Source organism: Notolabrus celidotus, chromosome 5 (genome assembly GCF_009762535.1).
Source record: "Notolabrus celidotus isolate fNotCel1 chromosome 5, fNotCel1.pri, whole genome shotgun sequence".
In the NCBI taxonomy this organism is placed as follows: Eukaryota; Metazoa; Chordata; class Actinopteri; order Labriformes; family Labridae; genus Notolabrus; species Notolabrus celidotus.
In genome coordinates, this window is record NC_048276.1 from 38339464 (window position 1) to 38358978 (window position 19515).

Here is a 19515-nt window from a genome sequence, read left to right on the forward strand (position 1 = left end):
CAGTTCTCAGATATGGACAGTTGGGATATATATTTGTTCTCTAATATTTCTTTGTAAACAAAGTCATCCTTTTTCATTTTGAAGGTGTGTTGGAACTCAAATAAAACCACTGCACACTTTTTTTCAGCACCTTGTAAAAAAACTCAAAATGAGTTTACAAAAATACCTTGTTGGAAAATTTCAGAACAATTATAGACAAATGTAAAGTGAACGATTCCCAGATGAAAGTATGAAATGTTAAAACAAATAAGGTCAATCTCTTTAAATAAACTAAAGAGCAGCTTCTGCTCCTGGCTGTGAATTGACATATTGTTCTTCAGGAATATCAGGGAAAGACAAAATGCTGCCGTACCTCAGACTGTAAACACAAAGGTACATCCTGACCTGCTCGGTCTTCACCTGCTGACTCCATGTCTGTTACACTCCACTCAGCGAGTGATGAGAGAGCAGCACAAGAGACTTCATGATGCTGAACAAGCGGAGTGAAACGCAGATAGCGCCCTCTACTGTTTAAATAATATCACAATATAAATGTTAACCCTTTTTTGTACCCTTGATTTTTTACCGTCTTGTGATATATCCTTACATCCCTTCTTCTAAACATATCCTACAAAGCAAAGTCATGTCTCAGTCTTTTGTAAAGTGTAATTTAATTCTTTCAAATTCATCAAATGGAACAGAATAATCTGAAGAAAGATATTTACAGCTCCTTTGTGACTTTTTATCTGGTAATGAAACAGACTGATATTAATATTCATGACTTTCTATGAGCTACAGAAGGAAACAAGACCATCAACAACAGTATTCATTATTTCTGTGCAGTTCTTTTAACGCCTGTGAGTGCTGCGGCTGCAGAGTGAGTTACAGCGAACTGCAGAAACAGACCCTCTGTCACATTCAGGGAGCAACATGATTACAGAGAGAGCACAGTGAGATCAGAGAACACAGCAGAGGTATCATTTTGTCCAAAGGGGGCGCCTAAATCAATCAACCAACCAACCAATCAACAAACCATCAATCAATCAACCAATCAATCAATCAATCAATCAATCAATCAATCAATCAATCAATCAATCAATCAATTCCTTTAACAGGCAGAAACTTCGAACAGAACCAGACTCATGTTAGACAGCCATCTGCCTCGACCGAGTTGGGTCTGGAAAGAGGGATAGAGGAGAATAAGAGAGAGGGAGAGAGGTGATAGTGATGAGACGAGTAGTAGTAGCTGTTGCTGCTGGAGTCCAGCACGTCCGTATCAGCTGGAGTCTGGAACGTCCACAGCAGGAGGACGTCTACGGCAGCTCAGAGGAACCTACGAGACAAGGGAGCTCAGGGACTCCAGAAAGGTCTATGGTTAGTAACTTTAATGGGACAGGGAGAGTTAAAGTAAGTGATGAGAGGTTGGGGGGAAGGGGGTGAGATAGGATACCAGTCTGTCAGTGTGCCAGTTCCCCTGGCAGTCTAAGCCTATAGCAGCATAACTAAGAGCTGGTCCAAGCCTGATCCAGCTCTAACTATAAGCTTTATCAAAAAGGAAAGTTTGAAGCCTACTCTTAAAGTAGAGAGGGTGTCTGCCTCCCGGTATCTGTGGCAGAATGTGTTCAGTAACAGTCCTGGTCATCGTCTCCTCAGTACACCCTCCGCTGTGACATGAAGCGCTCCTTGCTGGCCAAAGACCTGAGCAGGAACTGTGAGTTCATCGTGCACTGTCAGGTGAGTCAGACTCATTTAGATCAACAATCATCAAAGTAAATCAGCTAAGTGAAGAAGTTTGTTTGATTCAAACTGTTGAACTGAGTCACATCAGCGTCTTTGCTTTGTTCAGCCTCAGAAAGCTAAAGTGGTCCCCACCCCGGTGAACTTCACCATCACTCCGGACACCCTGCAGAACATCCGAGAGGTGGGAAACACTCCTTGTTGTTGATTCCTTTGACTTGAAGCTGTTTCCTGACAGACTGACTGTGTGATTTCAGAGGAGCGCGCTGCCCAAGTTTCTGATCCGAGGAAGTTTAGACGCCACAAACTGTGTGATCAGCCAGCCCCTGACCGGAGAGGTGGTGGTGGAGAACTCTGACGTCCCCATAAAGAGTATTGAGCTGCAGCTGGTCCGAGTGGAGACCTGTGGTGAGTTCCTGTTGTGAGGTTATTAGAGTGTTTGTTGTTATAGCAGAGGTTTAACATGCAGGCTGTGAACTCTCTCTTGACCTGTCAATCAAAGAGTTAGGCCACGCCCACACCGTCTTGAGAAATGCTCTGACCTGTAAAAGAAGCTGTTTTTGAACAGAGTTTTTTCAGAGTTGTGGATGTTTATTTTCACTCAGATTTTTGTTGAAGCTTGATTACACATTACATTTTGATATTCTATATGAATTTTAAATATTCCATTTACATTTCCAGAGACTTTAAAGTGTTTGTTGTTGTGGCAGAGTTTAACGTGCAGGCTGTGTTCAGGTTGTGCTGAAGGTTACGCCAGAGATGCCACAGAGATCCAGAACATACAGATCGCTGAAGGTGACGTCTGTCACAGCCTCGCCATTCCCATCTACATGGTGTTCCCCCGGCTCTTCACCTGCCCCACGCTGGAGACCACCAACTTCAAAGTGGGTCAGTAAATCCTGCACAGCTGCTCCACTCTACTGATGTCTTCATTTCATAAAGCGCTGAACATCAGAGGATCTGTTTTTCTTCAGTTTGATTCACAAGGACAAATATTTCACACTTTATATTTGTAAAAGGTTCCATGACTTCCTAAGTAACTTCAACACTTCAGGGTGAACCTTTTTAATGACTGTGTGAAAACCTTTAGAAACATTTCTACAATGACTGTCTTAGAGAATACACTACCTTCCAGTAAAGCTGGTTGCAGATTTAGAGTTTTTTTCTTTATCTGGATCCTTTGAGGCTTTGAATCCCTTCTATAGCACCACACCTACAGTAGCTCACAAAAATGAGTACATCCCTCACATTTCTGCACATATTTAATTATATCTTTTCATGGGACAACTCTGAAGAAATGACACTTTGATAACAATGTTAAGTAGTCAGTGTACAGCTTGTATAACAGTGTACATTTACTCTCCCCTCAAAATATCTCAACACACAGCCATTAATGTCTAAACCACCAGCAACAAAAGTGACTACACCCCTAAGTGAAAATGTCCAAATTTGGCCCAAAGTGTCAATATTTTGTGTGGCCACCATTATTTTCCAGCACTGCCTGAACCCTTTTGGGCATGGAGTTCGTTTATTTTGGTTTTATCAGACCACAAGACCTGGTTCCAGTACTCCATGTCCTTAGTCTGCTTGTCTTTAGCTTTCTTGTGCTTCATCTTTAGAAGAAATTTGAGGGGTGTACTCACTTTTGTGAGATACTGTATATTCAAAGAACATGTTCTCCAGTTCTCCATGTAGATCATCACATGTGGTGTTTTTAAAATTTTGTTTCTCAGTTTGTTTTTGGTATTATAATTATTATTACTACTATTATTTATTTATGTTTTAAAAATATTTTTTATTGTTATTCTTATTGCTTTTTTTTTTTTTTACCTTTTCCACTTTTTTAAAAATATAAACATATTTATCTTATTGTAGTTTCACTATAATTTATTTTCCATTTTATTTATTTATTTTTGATTTGATTTGATGTCTTTATTTTGATCATGTAAAAGTAAAAGAGAAAAAAAAAACATACAAGTTAAAAAGAAGAAATAGTTATACAAACAAACCCAGAATCATTCAGTTCCATGAGCAAGCACTGAAACATTTGACTTTCCATGTGTGAAAAGGAGGAAGAAGTTCAAACTGATCTAAGCCTGCCCCTTTATTTTCTTTCTTAGACGAGAGCGTTCCCACAAAACAAATCTTCATCTCCTATCTTCAGATTTACACCAACAATCAAAAGTAACCCCCTCGTGATTCTCAGCACTAGTCTTCCTCCTTGTACTTCATGAAAATCATTTCTTTATTCTTCTTCTTGAACTGGATTATGTTCAGACATTGCTTTAGCTCCATATTGAGTCTGTTCCACAGTTTTACTCCTGCTGCTCACCATCTTATAATCTTAACTTCCCTCTTAAGTTATAAGAACAATCTTTGGATATTTCCTGGAAGGAGATTTTTCCTTGCCTTGTACACAATTTTAGCAATTTTAAAATCCACAAGGTCAAATCATTTCAATATTTTGGATTTGAGGAACGATGAATTCCTGTGTTCACGTAAATCAACATTGTGAACTATTCTGATGGCTCTTGTCCGTAGTACTGACAGAGGTTGTAGTGAGCTTTTATAAGTGTTCCCCCACACCTCAGCACAGTGACTGAGACATGGTGAAATAAGTGAAGAGTAGAGGATGAAGAGTGATCTATGATCCAGAATGTTCTTGGCTTTGGTGAGAACTGAAATGCTTCTTGACAGCTTGGATTGAACGTGTTTTATGTGTTTTATTTCATCTATTATCACACCAAGGAATTTGTGTTCATGTACTCTTTCTATGTTGACCCCCCCAATCTGTTCTTGTTTGTTATTGTTAGATTTATTGTTTCCAAATACCATGATTTTAGTTTGATTTAAATTAAAGGATCATTTGTTTATTTTAAATTATTATCATTTATTATTATTGGTTGATTTTTGGTTCCTTCACTTATTGTGTTTCTTATACAAAAGACATCCTTTGCTTTAATTGTTTACATTGATTGTTTCTATGTAAAGTGTAAAAATGTAAATCAGCAGATCTTTATAAAAAAAAGAAAGAAAATAAAGTCTTTTCAATTTTAGAAAAGATGGAAACATCTATCTGAGATATCAGTCCTCATGAAGAACCGGTTCCTTAAAGCGATCATTTGTTTCTCTGTTCCAGAGTTTGAAGTGAACATCGTCATCGTGCTTCATGACGATCATCTGATCACAGAGAACTTCCCTCTGAAGCTGTGCAGAGTCTGACCCTGGACTTAAACTCTGAGGCCGGTGTGGGAGGATCACAGGACTGAAACACCTGAGCGTGTTTACCTGGAGGAGATCTGGACTCTGTGAGACGCAGAGACTCCTCCTGGAGTCAGAAGAAGATACTGAGCGATAACAGAAGGAGAATCCACTTCTATATTTCAGATCAACCTTTTCTCTTTTAAAACCAGAGGAGATGAAGTGTTGGAAAAGATCGTTCCTTTGTCAGAGGAGAACTTTGATTGTTCTATTTTTGAAGTTGTAGCTGTGTAGTTGTTTTGAGTGTTTTATTAAAAATGATATGAGACTTCCTAAATTGTTCTTCTGTCAGTATGCATTTATCCTTCGACACATAGCTTAGTGGGCTGTTCCACCAGAGGGTGCTCCTCCATGGTCTAGCATTGAAAGGGATGTGTCCACCCCTCACCCCATTAGCATGTCTGTCCACTAAACTGTTGAAAGAGAGGAAGTCCCACCCAGTCATCTCTCATTTGCATAACGTATGGAAAAAGGTTGCCAAGATTTATAATATAGACATCCATCTTAACTCAGAGTCAAGTATTTGGTAGAACCCAAAGCCGAGTTATGTTAGAGCTCTGTTCTGCTGGAAAATATGGTTGAATAATGGGATTCATACTCTAGGAGATTTGTATAAAGGTAGCAGACTAAAATCTGTTGAAGAATGAATCCAGGACTTCTGGATTCACCGAGAACCACCCCCCTCCCCCCCTTTTGGGAACAAATTCACAACTGCATAAAAGAGATCACAAGCGACAGTTTTGAATTCTGTCCTGGGCTGTATGTATCGGGTGACCCATCGATAGTGAGAGGCTGCAGAAATGAAGAATTGATTCAAACAGCCTTAATGGTGGGCAGACAGACTCTATTCAGAGGATGGAGAAAAACAGAATCCCCCTCATATGGGGAGTGGTTCCTTGAACTAGGCAGTTGTTCATGTGAACAACTTATCTATAGACAGACTAACAGGTGGAACAATTACCTTTTAAAGAGGAAGAGTTACCAGCTCTTCACTATCAACTAACAAGGACACAGTATGTAATAATATTTTCATGTTTTTTTTAAATCTATTTGTGTTTGTTTATTTTCATTATCAGTTTTTGTTGCAATTCTATTTTTTTGTTCCTGTTTTCTGTTGTATGTTTATGAAATTCTGAAAATTAATGAATGTTGCAAAAAGATGAAAAAAGCAATACAATTGTTGATCATAAAAAAAAAATCCAAAATCAAATCAAATGTCACCATTAGAAGTATTTCAAAATCAGTAGTGTAAGAGTCCATCATCAGTCCCACATTTGATGGATGTCCTCCTGGACTCTGACCCATGCTGCGTTTGATATAACTTACATAAACTCCTCATTTCTGACCCTCAGCTGTGAAAATAAACACTGTACACTGAGAAGTGAGCTCAAACAGGATCTTTGTTTTATTAAAGTATCAATGGATGTCTTACACATTTGAAGGATACCAAAAAACTCAAGTTTCTCCTTTTGAAGATTTTAATCAAACGTGTTTAAAAGAGATAAAATCAGGCTTAAAGATCGTCCAGTCTCAGGAGAGGATTTTAATTAAACAAAAGAGATAAAAGTGATTCAAGTGATTGAAGCGTGCACAAGGTGTCAGAAAGAACATCAAGAGGTGTGATGAAGAGCATCATGGGGCTTGGCGTCTTCTGCCTGGCAGCACGGGGAAGTCCTCGGGCAGCAGAGCGTGGTCTCTGCAGGTGGGACAGGTGCTCTGCTCCTTCAGCCAGGACCGGATACACTGAACAGACACACAGACACACAGACACACAGACACACAGACACACATAGATACACACAGACACACAGACACAGACACACAGACACAGACACAGACACACAGACACACAGACACACACACATAGACACACACAGACACACACAGACACACACAGACACACACAGACCCACACAGACACACACACATAGACACACACACACAGACACACACAGACACACACAATTAATTTTGTTTTATTAATACATGTAAAAGTCCTGGATCAAGATAAATACTAAATGAGTGAATCAGATTCCCTCACAGAATATTTCAAGGACGTTGAACTTCTCAGAGAGACACTCTGAGCCTGTTGGCTGAGCTGATGACTCAAACAACTCAGTGAGCCAATCAAACAGCTTCAATAGAATCATCTTAAACCATGTGAGCTTTAAGAGGATGGTGACTCCACTAAGACCAGTCTGTGTTGGTTAATAACCCATCATGACTGTGCGGCTGCGTGCGCTCTGATGCTTTGGTTCAAGACTTCTTACATGAGTCCAACAAACATACAGAGGCTTCATAATCATTCATTCTCTCTGTTACTGTTCCACATGTTAAAGTGTTACAACCTTCAGTTTAATAAGACTTCTTCAGGGGTCTAACGTTTGCTTTCTGGACTTCTGTTGGATGCACAGGCTTGTGTTTTTAAATAGTTTTGAAAACTGTGTAACATCCCCCCTCCCACAACCAAGATTTATGGACTATATTGTGCTGGTCTGTTTCATATAATCTCAATAAAACACTACTCTTCTCAGAGTCTAAATCACAACAAAGGCTTTAAGCTTTACAGGTCCAACTGACCTGACAAGGTTTAGGATGTAGTTTCTGATCTTAAAGAGCTCATAGTTCCCTATTACCCCTCTAGAACACTACGCTCCCAACATGCAGGCCTGCTGGTCCTACCGAAAGTCTCTAAAAGTAGTATGGGAGGTAGAACCTTCAGTTATCAGACCCCTCTCCTTTGGAATCATCCATCAGTCAGGGTCCGGGAGGCAGACACCCTCTCTACTTTTAAGAGTAGGCTTCAAACTTTCCTTTTTGATAAAGCTTATAGTTAGAGCTGGATCAGGCTTGGACTGACCCACTGGGATCCTATCTCACCCCCTTCCCCCCCAACCCCCTCATCACTTACTTTAACTCTCCCTGTCCCATTAAAGTTACTAACCATAGACCTTTCTGGAGTCCCTGAGCTCCCTTGTCTCGTAGGTTCCTCTGAGCTGTTGTAGACGTCCTCCTGCTGTGGACGTTCCAGACTCCAGCTGATACGGACGTATGCAACAGCTACTACTACTCGTCTCATCACTATCACCGCTCCCTCTCTCTCTTATTCTCCTCTATCCCTCTTTCCGGACCCAACTCGGTCGAGGCAGATGTCTGTCTAACATGAGTCTGGTCCTGCTCGAGGTTTCTGCCTGTTAAAGGAAGTTTGTTCTCTCCGCTGTAACTAGCTAAATACTGTGAGGTGCAATGCTCATGGTGGATTAAGGTGGGGTCAGACTGAGTCTGATCCTGTCTTGGTGTTGGGTCTCTGTTCATAATTTAACATAGAGTGGTCTAGACCTGCTCTGTTTGTAAAAGCGTTTCTAATCTTAGAGGACTTACTGAACTCACTTAATTACTTTTAGTTGTGACTCCCTTACACATAATTATGGACTACTTTGAGTTAGCCAATGACATAAAAGCCTGAATCAAATCCAATATGATTTGCAGATGTTACATGTAAGTAAACATGTGTGTAGTTTCAAACATGGTGAATGTGTTCTCAAGGCGCTGCAGTTACAGTAAATGTACTCACATCATTATGGAAGCTGTGTCGGCACTCCAGCACACACATGGTGTCTGGACTCATGTCTTCATGGCAGATGATACAAGGATCTTCAACATTCAGCTGCAGAAAGACAGAAGAATGAAGCCCACAATCTACAATTTCAGCCCTTAACTCTGGCACTGGAGAACATTCAGTATTTCTGACTTACCGCGTTGGACTGTGTGGCTCTCTGGGGTCCTGTCTGGAAAGTCTGCCAGACTGGAGATGGATTCATTAACGGAGGAGTAACAGACTGAGCTGGACTTCCTCCTCGTCCCATGAGGCTGGGTTTATAAGCTGAACTCCTTTCCTGTGAGGAAACAAGAACAGACCAGTGTGATGTGTTTTTAGATGTAGAACTAGTCTCTCTGAGACTGGCATGGTGAAATAAATAAATTGAGGATCAGACTTTGTTGATACACATTAGGGACCTACCTGATGGTCCAAGATGAGCTGGCTCACTCCGCCCACCATGTCCTGTAAGGCCATGCTGCTCAGGCTGCCACCGCTGGAGGAACGAAGCTCCTGAACAAACCGCATCAACTCTGGCCTGAGTGCACACGAGAGAGAGAGAGAGAGAGAGAGAGAGAGAGAGAGAGAGAGAGAGAGAGAGAGAGAGAGAGAGAGAGAGGGAGAGAGAGAGAGAGAGAGAGAGAGAGAGAGAGAGAGAGAGAGAGAGAGAGAGAGAGAGAGAGAGAGGGAGAGAGAGAGAGAGAGAGAGAGAGAGAGGGAGAGAGAGAGAGAGAGAGGGAGAGAGAGAGGAGAGAGAGGGAGGAGAGAGAGAGAGAGGGAGAGGGAGGACGGAGCGAGAGAGAGAGAGAGAGGGAGGGAGGAGAGAGAGAGAGAGAGAGAGCAGCGAGAGAGAGAGAGAGAGATTTTGTATATATAGATATAGATTTTGTTTTATGCTTTGGCAATATTGTTTTAAACTTTCATGCCAATAAAGCTATTTGAAATTTGAATTTGAGAGACAGAGTTAACATGTAACTCTGGTAAAGGTGTCTCAGTGGTTTTAATAGTACCCGCCCAGAGACCCGGTTTACCTGGTGTAGTCGGGGAACATGGAGGCCAGGTGCTCCATGGCCTTGTCGAACACTGTGTTGTTGGTGTGTGAGGGTCCTGATGCTCGGCCTGCAGGTCTGTGCTGAGTCTGAGGGGGAGCAGCTGGAGCCTCAGCTGCAGCCTGCTGGGTGAGTGAGGGAGAGCTGCTGCTGGAGGATGAGGAGGACAGAGCGGCTGCCACAGACATCTGCAACATTAACACGAGACAGAAGGGTTTATGTTCTGGTTTCTCTGCATTCAAACAGTCAGAGCTGCTGACTCACAGCTGTTAGATCTGTGAGGGGATAAACAATACAACTTTGAGCACATTGCTTTGGAAGCTGTTGGTCATTGGTCAGTTATATTTCACTCAAAGATCATTCCCTGGATCTTTCACAGTTAAAGCAAATCCTCTCACACAATGTAAGTTTCCAGTCAAAATGAGTACTGAAATATATGTAGCATCAAACTTAATACTAGATTTACCTCAAACAAAATATCAACAAATAAACCAGCTCAAGAAAATTAATCAAGCACATAAAAGGATGGAAATAGCTCCAACACCATTCACATCAACAGTAAATGCAAATAACTTTGGTGTCATCAACCGTCCGGAGGAGCTCTGAGGCTGAACTGTATCACAGAGGGTCATAATCTCAGAACATGGGTGTGTGTGTGTGTGTGTGTGTGTTAATCCTGCGTCAATCAAAATAGTGATGTTACAAGGATTTATCTTCAACCATAGACTGTATAATAAATGAATGTAGTCTCCGTGACGTCACCCATCTGTTCCTGAGAGCTGTTTTGAAGCCAATCGGTGGCGGCAGCCATATTTGAAATGCTGAACTTATCCAAACTTAGTGTGACCTAAAGTGGCGGGCCTTTAGCCTCCTCGCTAACAGCTACAGGGTGCCCGCCTGTTAATTAAGTCAGCCACGCCCTTATTTGGGCAAAACTCGTAAGTTTAATATCTTCAAACATAATGAATTAAAATAAAGTCCTTACAGTGTGTGCTGATAGAGAGATAAGATATTCAGACCTGAACTGTTTTTTGAACCAGACTGTAAACATGTTTATTTCTGCTGTAAAGATCGTCTCTTTGAATGGGTGTGTATGTGGTTTCTGGTGTTTCTGCAGCCAGCCTCTAGTGGACACTCTAAGAACTGCAGCTTATAACACTTCTGCATGGGCTTCATGTTTTAAAGCCTACGCAGCAGGGGCTGACGTGGACATGAGCACCCCATACTTGTGTGTCGATGTGTCTGTGTTGCACAGCAATTCTCCTCCTAAACACTTGAGGGCAGTGTGGTCTCTCTGATAGCTGGTCGCCTGCTTCCGGCCCCGCTACGATCTCTGTTTCCTTTTCCACAGAGATTCAGAGCGTGTTCTGTTAATCTACAGCTGATACATGTTGCTGTTTATCATACAGACATGATTACATGAAGAACAGAGAGGAGGAGATACACGGCCGGAAGTGCTGTAAATGTGGGAAATACAAAGCCGCCGAGCGGACCAATCACAGAGCTTGCGTTCCGTGTCGATTCTACGGGTAGTTACATTTTGGAGGAGGTGCACGTCAGCTACGTGTGTTGGCCTCTGTGTAGGTACGGGAGCTACATGGACTTCCAGCTTAGGCTATGCCATTGATTCGACACAGAAGTATAAATCAACCTTTAGAGTCAAGGTTGCCACTTAGCTTTAACATGTGAACTTTGAACGCCCGAACGAAACTATAATAAATGTAATAGATGTTTAGTGACAATGACATCATAAGTTTAAAATAACTATTTACTGGAAACTGTATTCACAGCTATTCATCAGATTCCTTTACTCTACAAACAGTCCAGACCTCGACTCAAGTTCAAGACAGAATCTTTGAACTGGTTTTTATATGAGCAATAATAGAAGACAGACACGTGCTGGGTATCTGTGTCTTACTGCTGCAGCTGGAGGTTCATGCTGGTTGCTCACACTGACAGGAAGAAGCTCGTTGACTCTCCTGCCGTTCTTCACCTGATCCATCTGCTCCTTGAACTGAGTCTACGGAACAGATAAAGATGAGCCCGGGTCAAATCCTCCCACTCAACAAGGAACACCTCATAAAACAATAACACATTTCATCTTTCTGACGCCTGACTGAAGACAGATCAGTGTGAACACTCAGGATTCCTCTTTGTGTGTCAGTAGTTTTAAAGCAGTCAGCACCTTCATGTGTGTTGGTCTCCTCATGCTGTTGTCGCTGTGATCGTTATAATTACCTCAATAGTGGAGATTTTCTTTTCGATTTCTTGCACGTTGGCTCTCCAGGTTTTTTGGGTCATTTCCAGATCTTGGTTGGGGAATCTTGAGATGACAGATATCACACGTTACATCATGAACGAGACAACAGAACGATGACATCAGTGAAATCACACCTCTTACCTGTGAGCCGCCTCGTCCAGTTTGCTCAGTGAAGCCTTGTTGGTCGCCAGCTCTCTGTAGAGGCCGTACAGACTCTGGTCCCGACTGCTCTCCACCACCGACAGCTGAGGGAGCCAAACAAGAAGATCAAGATCATGACAAACAGCTGATTTCTGAAACAATGTGAACGGAGAACATTCGACATCAGAACAAAACAGCATCTAGCTCTTTTATTTGTTTACATGTGAGTAAATGTGCACCCTCAGAACACATACGAGGTCATGCAGATGTCTAGGTTTATATCAGAGGTGATGTCTTTTTAAATCTGGGACCCACAGCGGTTGTGTATTTAAGGTAAGTTAAAGGTACGGTGTGTAGAAATGGGAAGACCTAAATTATAAACTGCCCTTAAATTCTGGTCTATACTTCTGTGTTGACCCTGAGCAACAGCAGCCGACATGGACGTGAGCTCTATAGACTTGTGCGTTGATGTGTCCTTGTCGCTGAAACATTTGATGGTGACAGTGTGGTCTCTCTGATAGCCGGTCACCTGTTTCCGGCTCTGCTATGATCTTAGTTTATTTTTTCAAAGGGATTCAGATCGTGTTATGTTCATTTGGAAACATCTACCAGTCCAGGAGGCAGACACTGTCTCTACTTTTAAGATTAGGCTTCAAACTTTCCTTTTTGATAAATCTCATAGTGATGAGACGTGTAGTAACTGTTGCCACTGGACTATCACCGCTCCCTCTCTCTCTCTTATTCTCCTCTATCCCTCTTTCCAGACCCAACTGGGTCTCAGCAGATGTCTGTCTAACATGAGTCTGGTTCTGCTCGAGGTTTCTGCCTGTTAAAGGAAGTTTTTCCTCTCCGCTGTAACTAGCTAAATACTGTGAGGTGCAATGCTCATGATGGATTAAGGTGGGGTCAGACTGAGTCTGATCCTGTCTTGGCGTTGGGTCTCTGTTCATAATTTGACATAGAGTGGTCTAGACCTGCTCTGTTTGTAAAAGAGTCTTGAGATAACGTTTATTTTGATTTGGCGCTATACAAATAAAAATTGATTGATTGATTGAATCTATAGCTGATACACGTTGCTGTTTATCATACAGACATGATTACAGGGAAGAACAGAGAACACGTCGGAGGAGATGAACGGCGATTCTGGAAGTGTTGTAAATGCAGGAAATACGATGCTGTTTGCGTCGATTTGAGACGTAGTTACATTTCTCCTCAACATGTGCAGGCGTCTGCGTAGGTATGGGAGTTACGTAGACCTACACATGTAGGCAGCGCCGTCGATTTGATGCAGAAGTATAAACCAGGCTTGAGTGTTATCTAGATTGATCAATCAGATCCTAGATTGAAACGCTCTTTTGCTCACTGCTCCTGTCAGTGAAGCGATGCAGCTTTGGGGACAAGAAGCTCCTGTGATGCATGATAAGTATGATCCTACATTTGCCAAGTTTTTATCATCAATCCAAATCCTTCTGAACTCTAAGATGATTGTGTGTAAGCGTTCTGCTCATCTAGCTTAAAAAATGTAACTGAGTTTTAAAGTTTGCATCCTGAAGGCTGACTTAGTACCCGTCCTTATACACATGAACTTACATGGAGTTGACTCTTCCCTCAGACATCATTCATTCTCTCAGTGAGTTCAGAGTGAGACATTGAACCTACCTGAGCGTTGTTACACCTCCTGGTAGCCGAGGTGAGCGAGGTCTTACAGCGTCTGATCTCATCCTCCAGACTCATTTTCTCTGCTGCTGACTGATTACTGAGGGAACAGGAAGACAGCAGTGAGACGGGGAGTCTGGGTGAAATCTATTTCCTACATCATATTTCAGAGTCTGCTCACCACTTACCTCAGCTCCAAGAAGTCCCTCAGCTGTGAGTCAAAGCTGCTTTTCTTCTCCCGGATGTTTCGGGTGAGACTGTGCACATAAACAGAATGATCAGAGACTTCTCTTCATACTTCATCGTACACTTTCTGTACTGCATGTATATTTGATGCTGTTGTTGTGCTGTAATGTTTGAGCAAACTGACCCCAGGGTTTCATCCAGGATGAGTAAAGTCCTGTCTCACAGGATCTTACCCTGATGGACTCTTTTGTTTTTATCATTACTATAAATAATGCAAAGTGCTGAGACTCCGGTCTGTTAAAAGCCTCTTTACAGAGAGACCATTATGTAAGACACTCCTGTGAAACAATGACCCAGGTTAGCGTACCTCCTGTGCTCCTCCTGCAGGTCCTCTATCTCCACTTTGAGGGCCTTCAGCACCTCCTGGTTGGCTTTCTTCTCGTTCTGGTCTTTCTTAACCTCCTCTTCAAGCTTCTGCTGGAACAGTGTCAGCTCTTTCTTGGTCACCTTGATAAGATGTACACACATAAATGAGTCTCTCAGGTTCAGCAGATCTCCTTTAATTCACGGACACTGTGTCTGGTTTTGGACCTACTTGTATGTTGGCAGTGATCTTCTGTATGTCGTCCTCCAGGACGGCGAGGTCTTCTTTGTGCTTCAGATCCACTTCGTCACAGCTGCTCGACATTTTTTGGATCTGCATGGCCAATGTTTGGTTTTTCTTTTGCCTTTTGTTGATGTCTCCCTGGAGCAAATAAAATAAAAACAAGACCAAAAAGTTCAACAACAAATCTCAGTTTAAAAACCTGCGATTCAGCGAGGTCAGAGGCAGGTCGATGTTTGTTTCTTTCTGGTTTGCATTAAACTGCGAGGCTTTAACTGTCCCTATTAGAGATGCACACAATTAATCGAACAAACATCATGTGGTCTCATATCACATTCAGCTCTCAGGGAGGTGTTTGAAGCTTAATTAAAGCATTTTTTTCATGTGAATCAGCTGTTAAAAGGTGTTGAGTACAGCAGAGACGCTCAGCTGGCGGCTGCACGTCAGGTCTCCACTTTTTAAAGAAAATCAATGCACAACTGCTGCCAACAACGACACGAAGGTTGCCAACTTTAAACAGGACATTTCCCCACCTTTAGATACAAATCCAACAGACTGGTGGGAATTGCTAGTACGCTGTGTTTGCTGACCAGCAGCATCAAAGCCGTCTGAGCTTTTCTGCAGCTGGACTGATTGTGACCCGGTTGCGCTCCCGACTGACACCTGATCGATGAAAACTGGACACTGAGTGTGAAGTACTTTTTGTTTGTATTATGAACCTTCACTTTATAAGACTATGTCCACAGAGAATATTTTTATGAGCCTGATCGTTGATAATCAGTGTTAAACATGTTACCCGTATCCAATGCCGTCAGTTATATGCATTTTGTTGCTGTAGAAAATATAATTTTGGTGGAAAAAAACGTATTTGGCATTGTTTTTAACATAAGAATATTAATGTTTTTTTATTGATTAATCAATAATTGATCGTTAACATTTTCAAAAATTGATCACAGAAAATACTTAAAATCTACATCCCTAGTCTTTATATAATAGAGAATAAAGTAACAGAATAATCATCACTCCAACGTTAGAATGATTCAATGAAAATACAATCAAAAAAATTGGCAACTGCAGTGAAAGAAAACTCAAATAAGCTTTAATGAAGTTTTCAAATTACGGCTAAGCTTCCATTAAAACGTGGTTGTTTTGAGAAGCTGGTTCATTAAGATGAGAAGGAGGAGCTTCTTATAATCCAAGTCGCACCTATTTCATAAAGAAGAAGACAGAGATGCTGCTAGATGAAAGGACGGTCAAACTTGATCATGATGAAGACAGATCATCTGTCACTAGAACCATCCAGCACCAAGCTGAAGCAAAGATTTAGTAGATATATGTTTGGCTATGTTTTTTGTAAGTTAGAATTTATTTGCTTGATTTAAATTACAATCTGTTGCATTCTTTACAGATGCAACATCCTCAGACTCGAACAATTTTATGACTTGTTTGTGATGTACCAACAAATTCAAAATGTGCTCTGGTGGAAAATACCCTTAGCAAGCTGCTCTAAAAAGCACACGAGACCGATGTTTTCCTGCAGTAATCACTGAATCAAGGATTCTCCTCCTCCTCTCCTCATCCATGTTGTCTTTCTGGTCCTCTGAAAACCTCTGACCTGTTGACTCCAGGCCTGGTTTCTCTCATCATGACTTTGGTTTGTTTTTGTAGTTAAGTGAAATACGATCTGGTGATAACACAGAGTGTTTTATTCTGAAAATTAACCGGATGTTTTCATTTTGTTTTGGTGAAACCTGACTTCCTGTCCCGCTCCATCTGCTCTGTTGAGATTGATGCGTCGTGCTCCGGCATCCGGCAGAAATAGAAGTCTTGTGTATCTGATCCGGAGGACTCTGACCTGCTGGATCAGAGACGCAGCCGGAACGCAACGGAGCGGATCCAGTGGAAGTTAACACATTGACTAGAATAGAAACCTATCAGATCCGATGCTGTGACGGATCGGAGACGGATCAGACACGGATATTTTGGAATTTGGCCGTTAGTGGATTTGTGAATTCAGCAGATAACCATCTGGAACATTTACTGCAAGCGAGCAGGGTGATGACTTTGTTTATGTTGAGAAAGTTTCACTGTTTTAAACTCTTTACTGCTCGCTCCAGCTGCCATTGTTTACTTTCCATTATAGAAAACAACTCCTCCTTCTTCTCCTCCTGCATGTACCACACAGCTGCCACCCCTTCCCCTTCAGCTAACCAGAGGGTACAGGTATGGAGTTATGAAACTCTTTTAACATGGACAATCTCTGCTGTAAGGTGCACGTGTGAAACACAAGTTCCTAAAAGTAACCAGGCTTGAAAGTCCTGATATTTATAGGAAATGTGTGTCCATGTGTGTCCATGTGTGTCCATGTGTGTCCATGTGTGTTCATGTGTGTTCATGTGTGTTCATGTGTGTTCATGTGTGAAAGGGTCTTCAGGTAATGACTGAAGCTGTGAGACAGACACTCACCTGAAGGGTCTCAAAGCGCTCATGAAGCTCCGTATTCACCGCTACACTCCTCATGGTCTCCTGACTCGTCTGAAGGAGGCAAAAAATAAGACAATGTCAAAGGTTCACATCATCCTTCACACATTTCTGATTTCACATACTCAGTTTTAAAACATGCATCTACCTGAACTGCAGCATGTCTCTTCCAAAGGCCTTCCTCATTTAACACTGAGGATGAGTCGGTTTCCATGAGTCCGTCTTCACCCCCGCTACAATATAGATCCGCCTCCTCACAGTCATTAGGTACAATATAAGGGACCTGCTCTTCCCCGGTACTCCACTGAGGGAAGTTAAAGTTTCCAGTCTGAGTGTCTCCGTTCCCTGGCAGGACATGAGGAGGAGGCTCAGCGACAAATACATATGGACTTGGGAGGATGGGATACACTTGACTGGATGGATTACGCTCCAGATACGCTTTGAAAACAGCTTCATGACTTGACTGCCAAGCAGAGGATGTGCCGTTTGTGTAAGGATCCATTATGTCATCCAGATCATCCAGGTTATCCAGGTCGTCCAGGCTGGACTGCTGCAGGGAGACGGCGTGTTTCGTCAGGCCGATACTCTGCCCCATCTTTATGAAGCGGAGGGACTCTAGGAGGAAGATCTCGAAGCCGCCTGCTTCTTGGATCTTCTGCTGAGCCGCAGGAGGGAAGTTTTCCAGTTCACCCACCAACAGACGGTCCTCAGCTACCAGGGGGCCGTGCTCCTCCAAAATCTGAGCAAAGTAGCTGCAGCCGGAGAGAAACACCCAAATATAGAAGAGTCAATAAAACAGGATCACACTGACACTTCAACCACAATCTGCTTGAACTAGCTTTGAAGGAATCACTGTTTGTCTACTTCTCCAGGGCCTGATTGTTCAAAAGTAATCTGATCAGATTAAAGATTTTAAATAGGATTACATTTTGAAAACTCTCTGTATTTGTTATCCTTTTTTTTCATTTGAACTGAGTGGATCAGATCATCCAGTCTCGCTTCTTATCAGGATAACCGTCCAGTTTCTGTTCCAAACTTTTGTTTTTTCTTCCAACTTTATTTATAGAAGATTTTAAACATCTTAGACAGACAGTGTGATAAACAACACAAGGTATAAAAAAATAGAGAATAAACATCAGTTGTCCCATCTAATATATTTATGAATTTGTAAAGGGACCATGTACAATACTTAACATAAATGTCACCATTTGATGCATTGTACCAGAGTTAGCTTAAAGCTAATTTACATCTGCAGTCCCTTGGCAGGTCACAATTAAAACATCACATTGTTAAAACGACACACACACACACACACACACACACACACACACACACACACACACACACACACACACACACACACACACACACACACACACACACACACACACACACACACACACACACACACACACACACACACACACACACACATCAAGTTAAAAGTATCAAATCAAATCAGTGGTTGCAGTGTTGAGCGTCCTTTAGCAGACTTTTCTGTTTGGTTTTGAAGCTGCTGAGAGATTCACAGTTCTTAATGTCCTCCGGTAAGGTGTTCCACTGAATTAGGGCTTTCACAGAAAAAGCGGACTGCCCAAAGGCAATACGGCGAAAGGGCTTACATCCGCCACAGGAATCACTAACAGAAGGGTTCATTTTCACAAGTCTTGCATTTGTGTAGTAGGGCTGTCAACGAATATTCTAAATTCGAATATATATTTGAATGTTAAAAAAAAAAACGGAGATTCGATTGTGAAAATTAATATTTGACTGTGGAAAAAAACACATCGGCGGCTGCTTTGCGAGTGGGCGCACTACATGACAGGTCAGGGACAGGTCACAGGAGTCACACATGCACAGTGTGAAGCAGACGGCAGAGAGAAATCCTTCCGTCCCCGGATCCTCAGGGCGCTCTGAACGCGTCTTTTCCTCTGCTGGGAATATAGTGAATAAAAAGAGATCAGGCCTCTTCACATGTGGACTGTCTTGTTCACATGTGGACTGTCTCGTGTTTTTGGCAAATCACCTATCCGGCCTAAGACCCTACATTGACAGTGGACTAAAAGAGCCTGACCATCAGTGACCCTGGGATAAAATGCAGTTTTTCCTCTCTTTTTTTATACAAGCGCCAAGAATGTAAGTGGACTACTCCTTCGTTTTTAACTTTAACTTCAGTTAATGTTAATATTTGCTTGAATCACTGAATGAAGCCTGCCTATATTAGGGACAAGAGTCAGGACCTTTAATTGCTCGCACAAGTCTTGTTCAGCACTCACTCAGCGCATTACACACAGAGAGGGGAGGGGGGCGAGCGAGCGAGAGGTCTACAGTCTTAAAAGTGTTACGTATAGACCATTAGGTCATTTACTTGTTTAGTAATGTGTAGGTATGTTTTAGCCGTGTTAAATCTGAAATCTCCTTGTATTAGTTTGTCCACCTGTTATTGACGTAATAACAGTAACCAAAACCTTACACTGAATCAACCTGTGCTGAGCACAGATTGATGACAAGGGAACGAGAGAGACTGCAAATTCCCACTGCTGCTCAGTTCATTTAACATTAA

General features: G+C 42.0%; 2 protein-coding genes across 2 annotated transcripts in view; one reads left to right on the top strand and one right to left on the bottom strand.

Annotated features, from left to right (window-relative positions):
• Positions 1-5254, top strand: part of vps26c (VPS26 endosomal protein sorting factor C) — an 8328-nt gene extending 3074 nt beyond the window's left edge. The window contains exons 4-8 of the mRNA XM_034684473.1: positions 1633-1713; positions 1826-1900; positions 1974-2124; positions 2452-2604; positions 4856-5254. Of these exons, the coding sequence (XP_034540364.1) occupies positions 1633-1713; positions 1826-1900; positions 1974-2124; positions 2452-2604; positions 4856-4938 (543 nt within the window). The 3' untranslated portion in view covers positions 4939-5254. The remainder of the gene's footprint in view (positions 1-1632; positions 1714-1825; positions 1901-1973; positions 2125-2451; positions 2605-4855) is intronic.
• Positions 5255-6359: 1105 nt separating this feature from the next.
• ttc3 (tetratricopeptide repeat domain 3) overlaps positions 6360-19515 on the bottom strand; it is a 63741-nt gene continuing 50585 nt past the window's right edge. The window contains exons 33-46 of the mRNA XM_034684472.1: positions 17101-17704; positions 16938-17006; positions 14463-14612; positions 14235-14374; positions 13870-13938; positions 13685-13781; positions 12026-12129; positions 11863-11947; positions 11543-11644; positions 9607-9812; positions 8999-9113; positions 8733-8873; positions 8552-8644; positions 6360-6720 (exon numbers count right to left, since the gene is read on the bottom strand). Coding sequence (XP_034540363.1) covers positions 6610-6720; positions 8552-8644; positions 8733-8873; positions 8999-9113; positions 9607-9812; positions 11543-11644; positions 11863-11947; positions 12026-12129; positions 13685-13781; positions 13870-13938; positions 14235-14374; positions 14463-14612; positions 16938-17006; positions 17101-17704 — 2086 coding nt within the window. The 3' untranslated portion in view covers positions 6360-6609. The remainder of the gene's footprint in view (positions 6721-8551; positions 8645-8732; positions 8874-8998; positions 9114-9606; positions 9813-11542; positions 11645-11862; positions 11948-12025; positions 12130-13684; positions 13782-13869; positions 13939-14234; positions 14375-14462; positions 14613-16937; positions 17007-17100; positions 17705-19515) is intronic.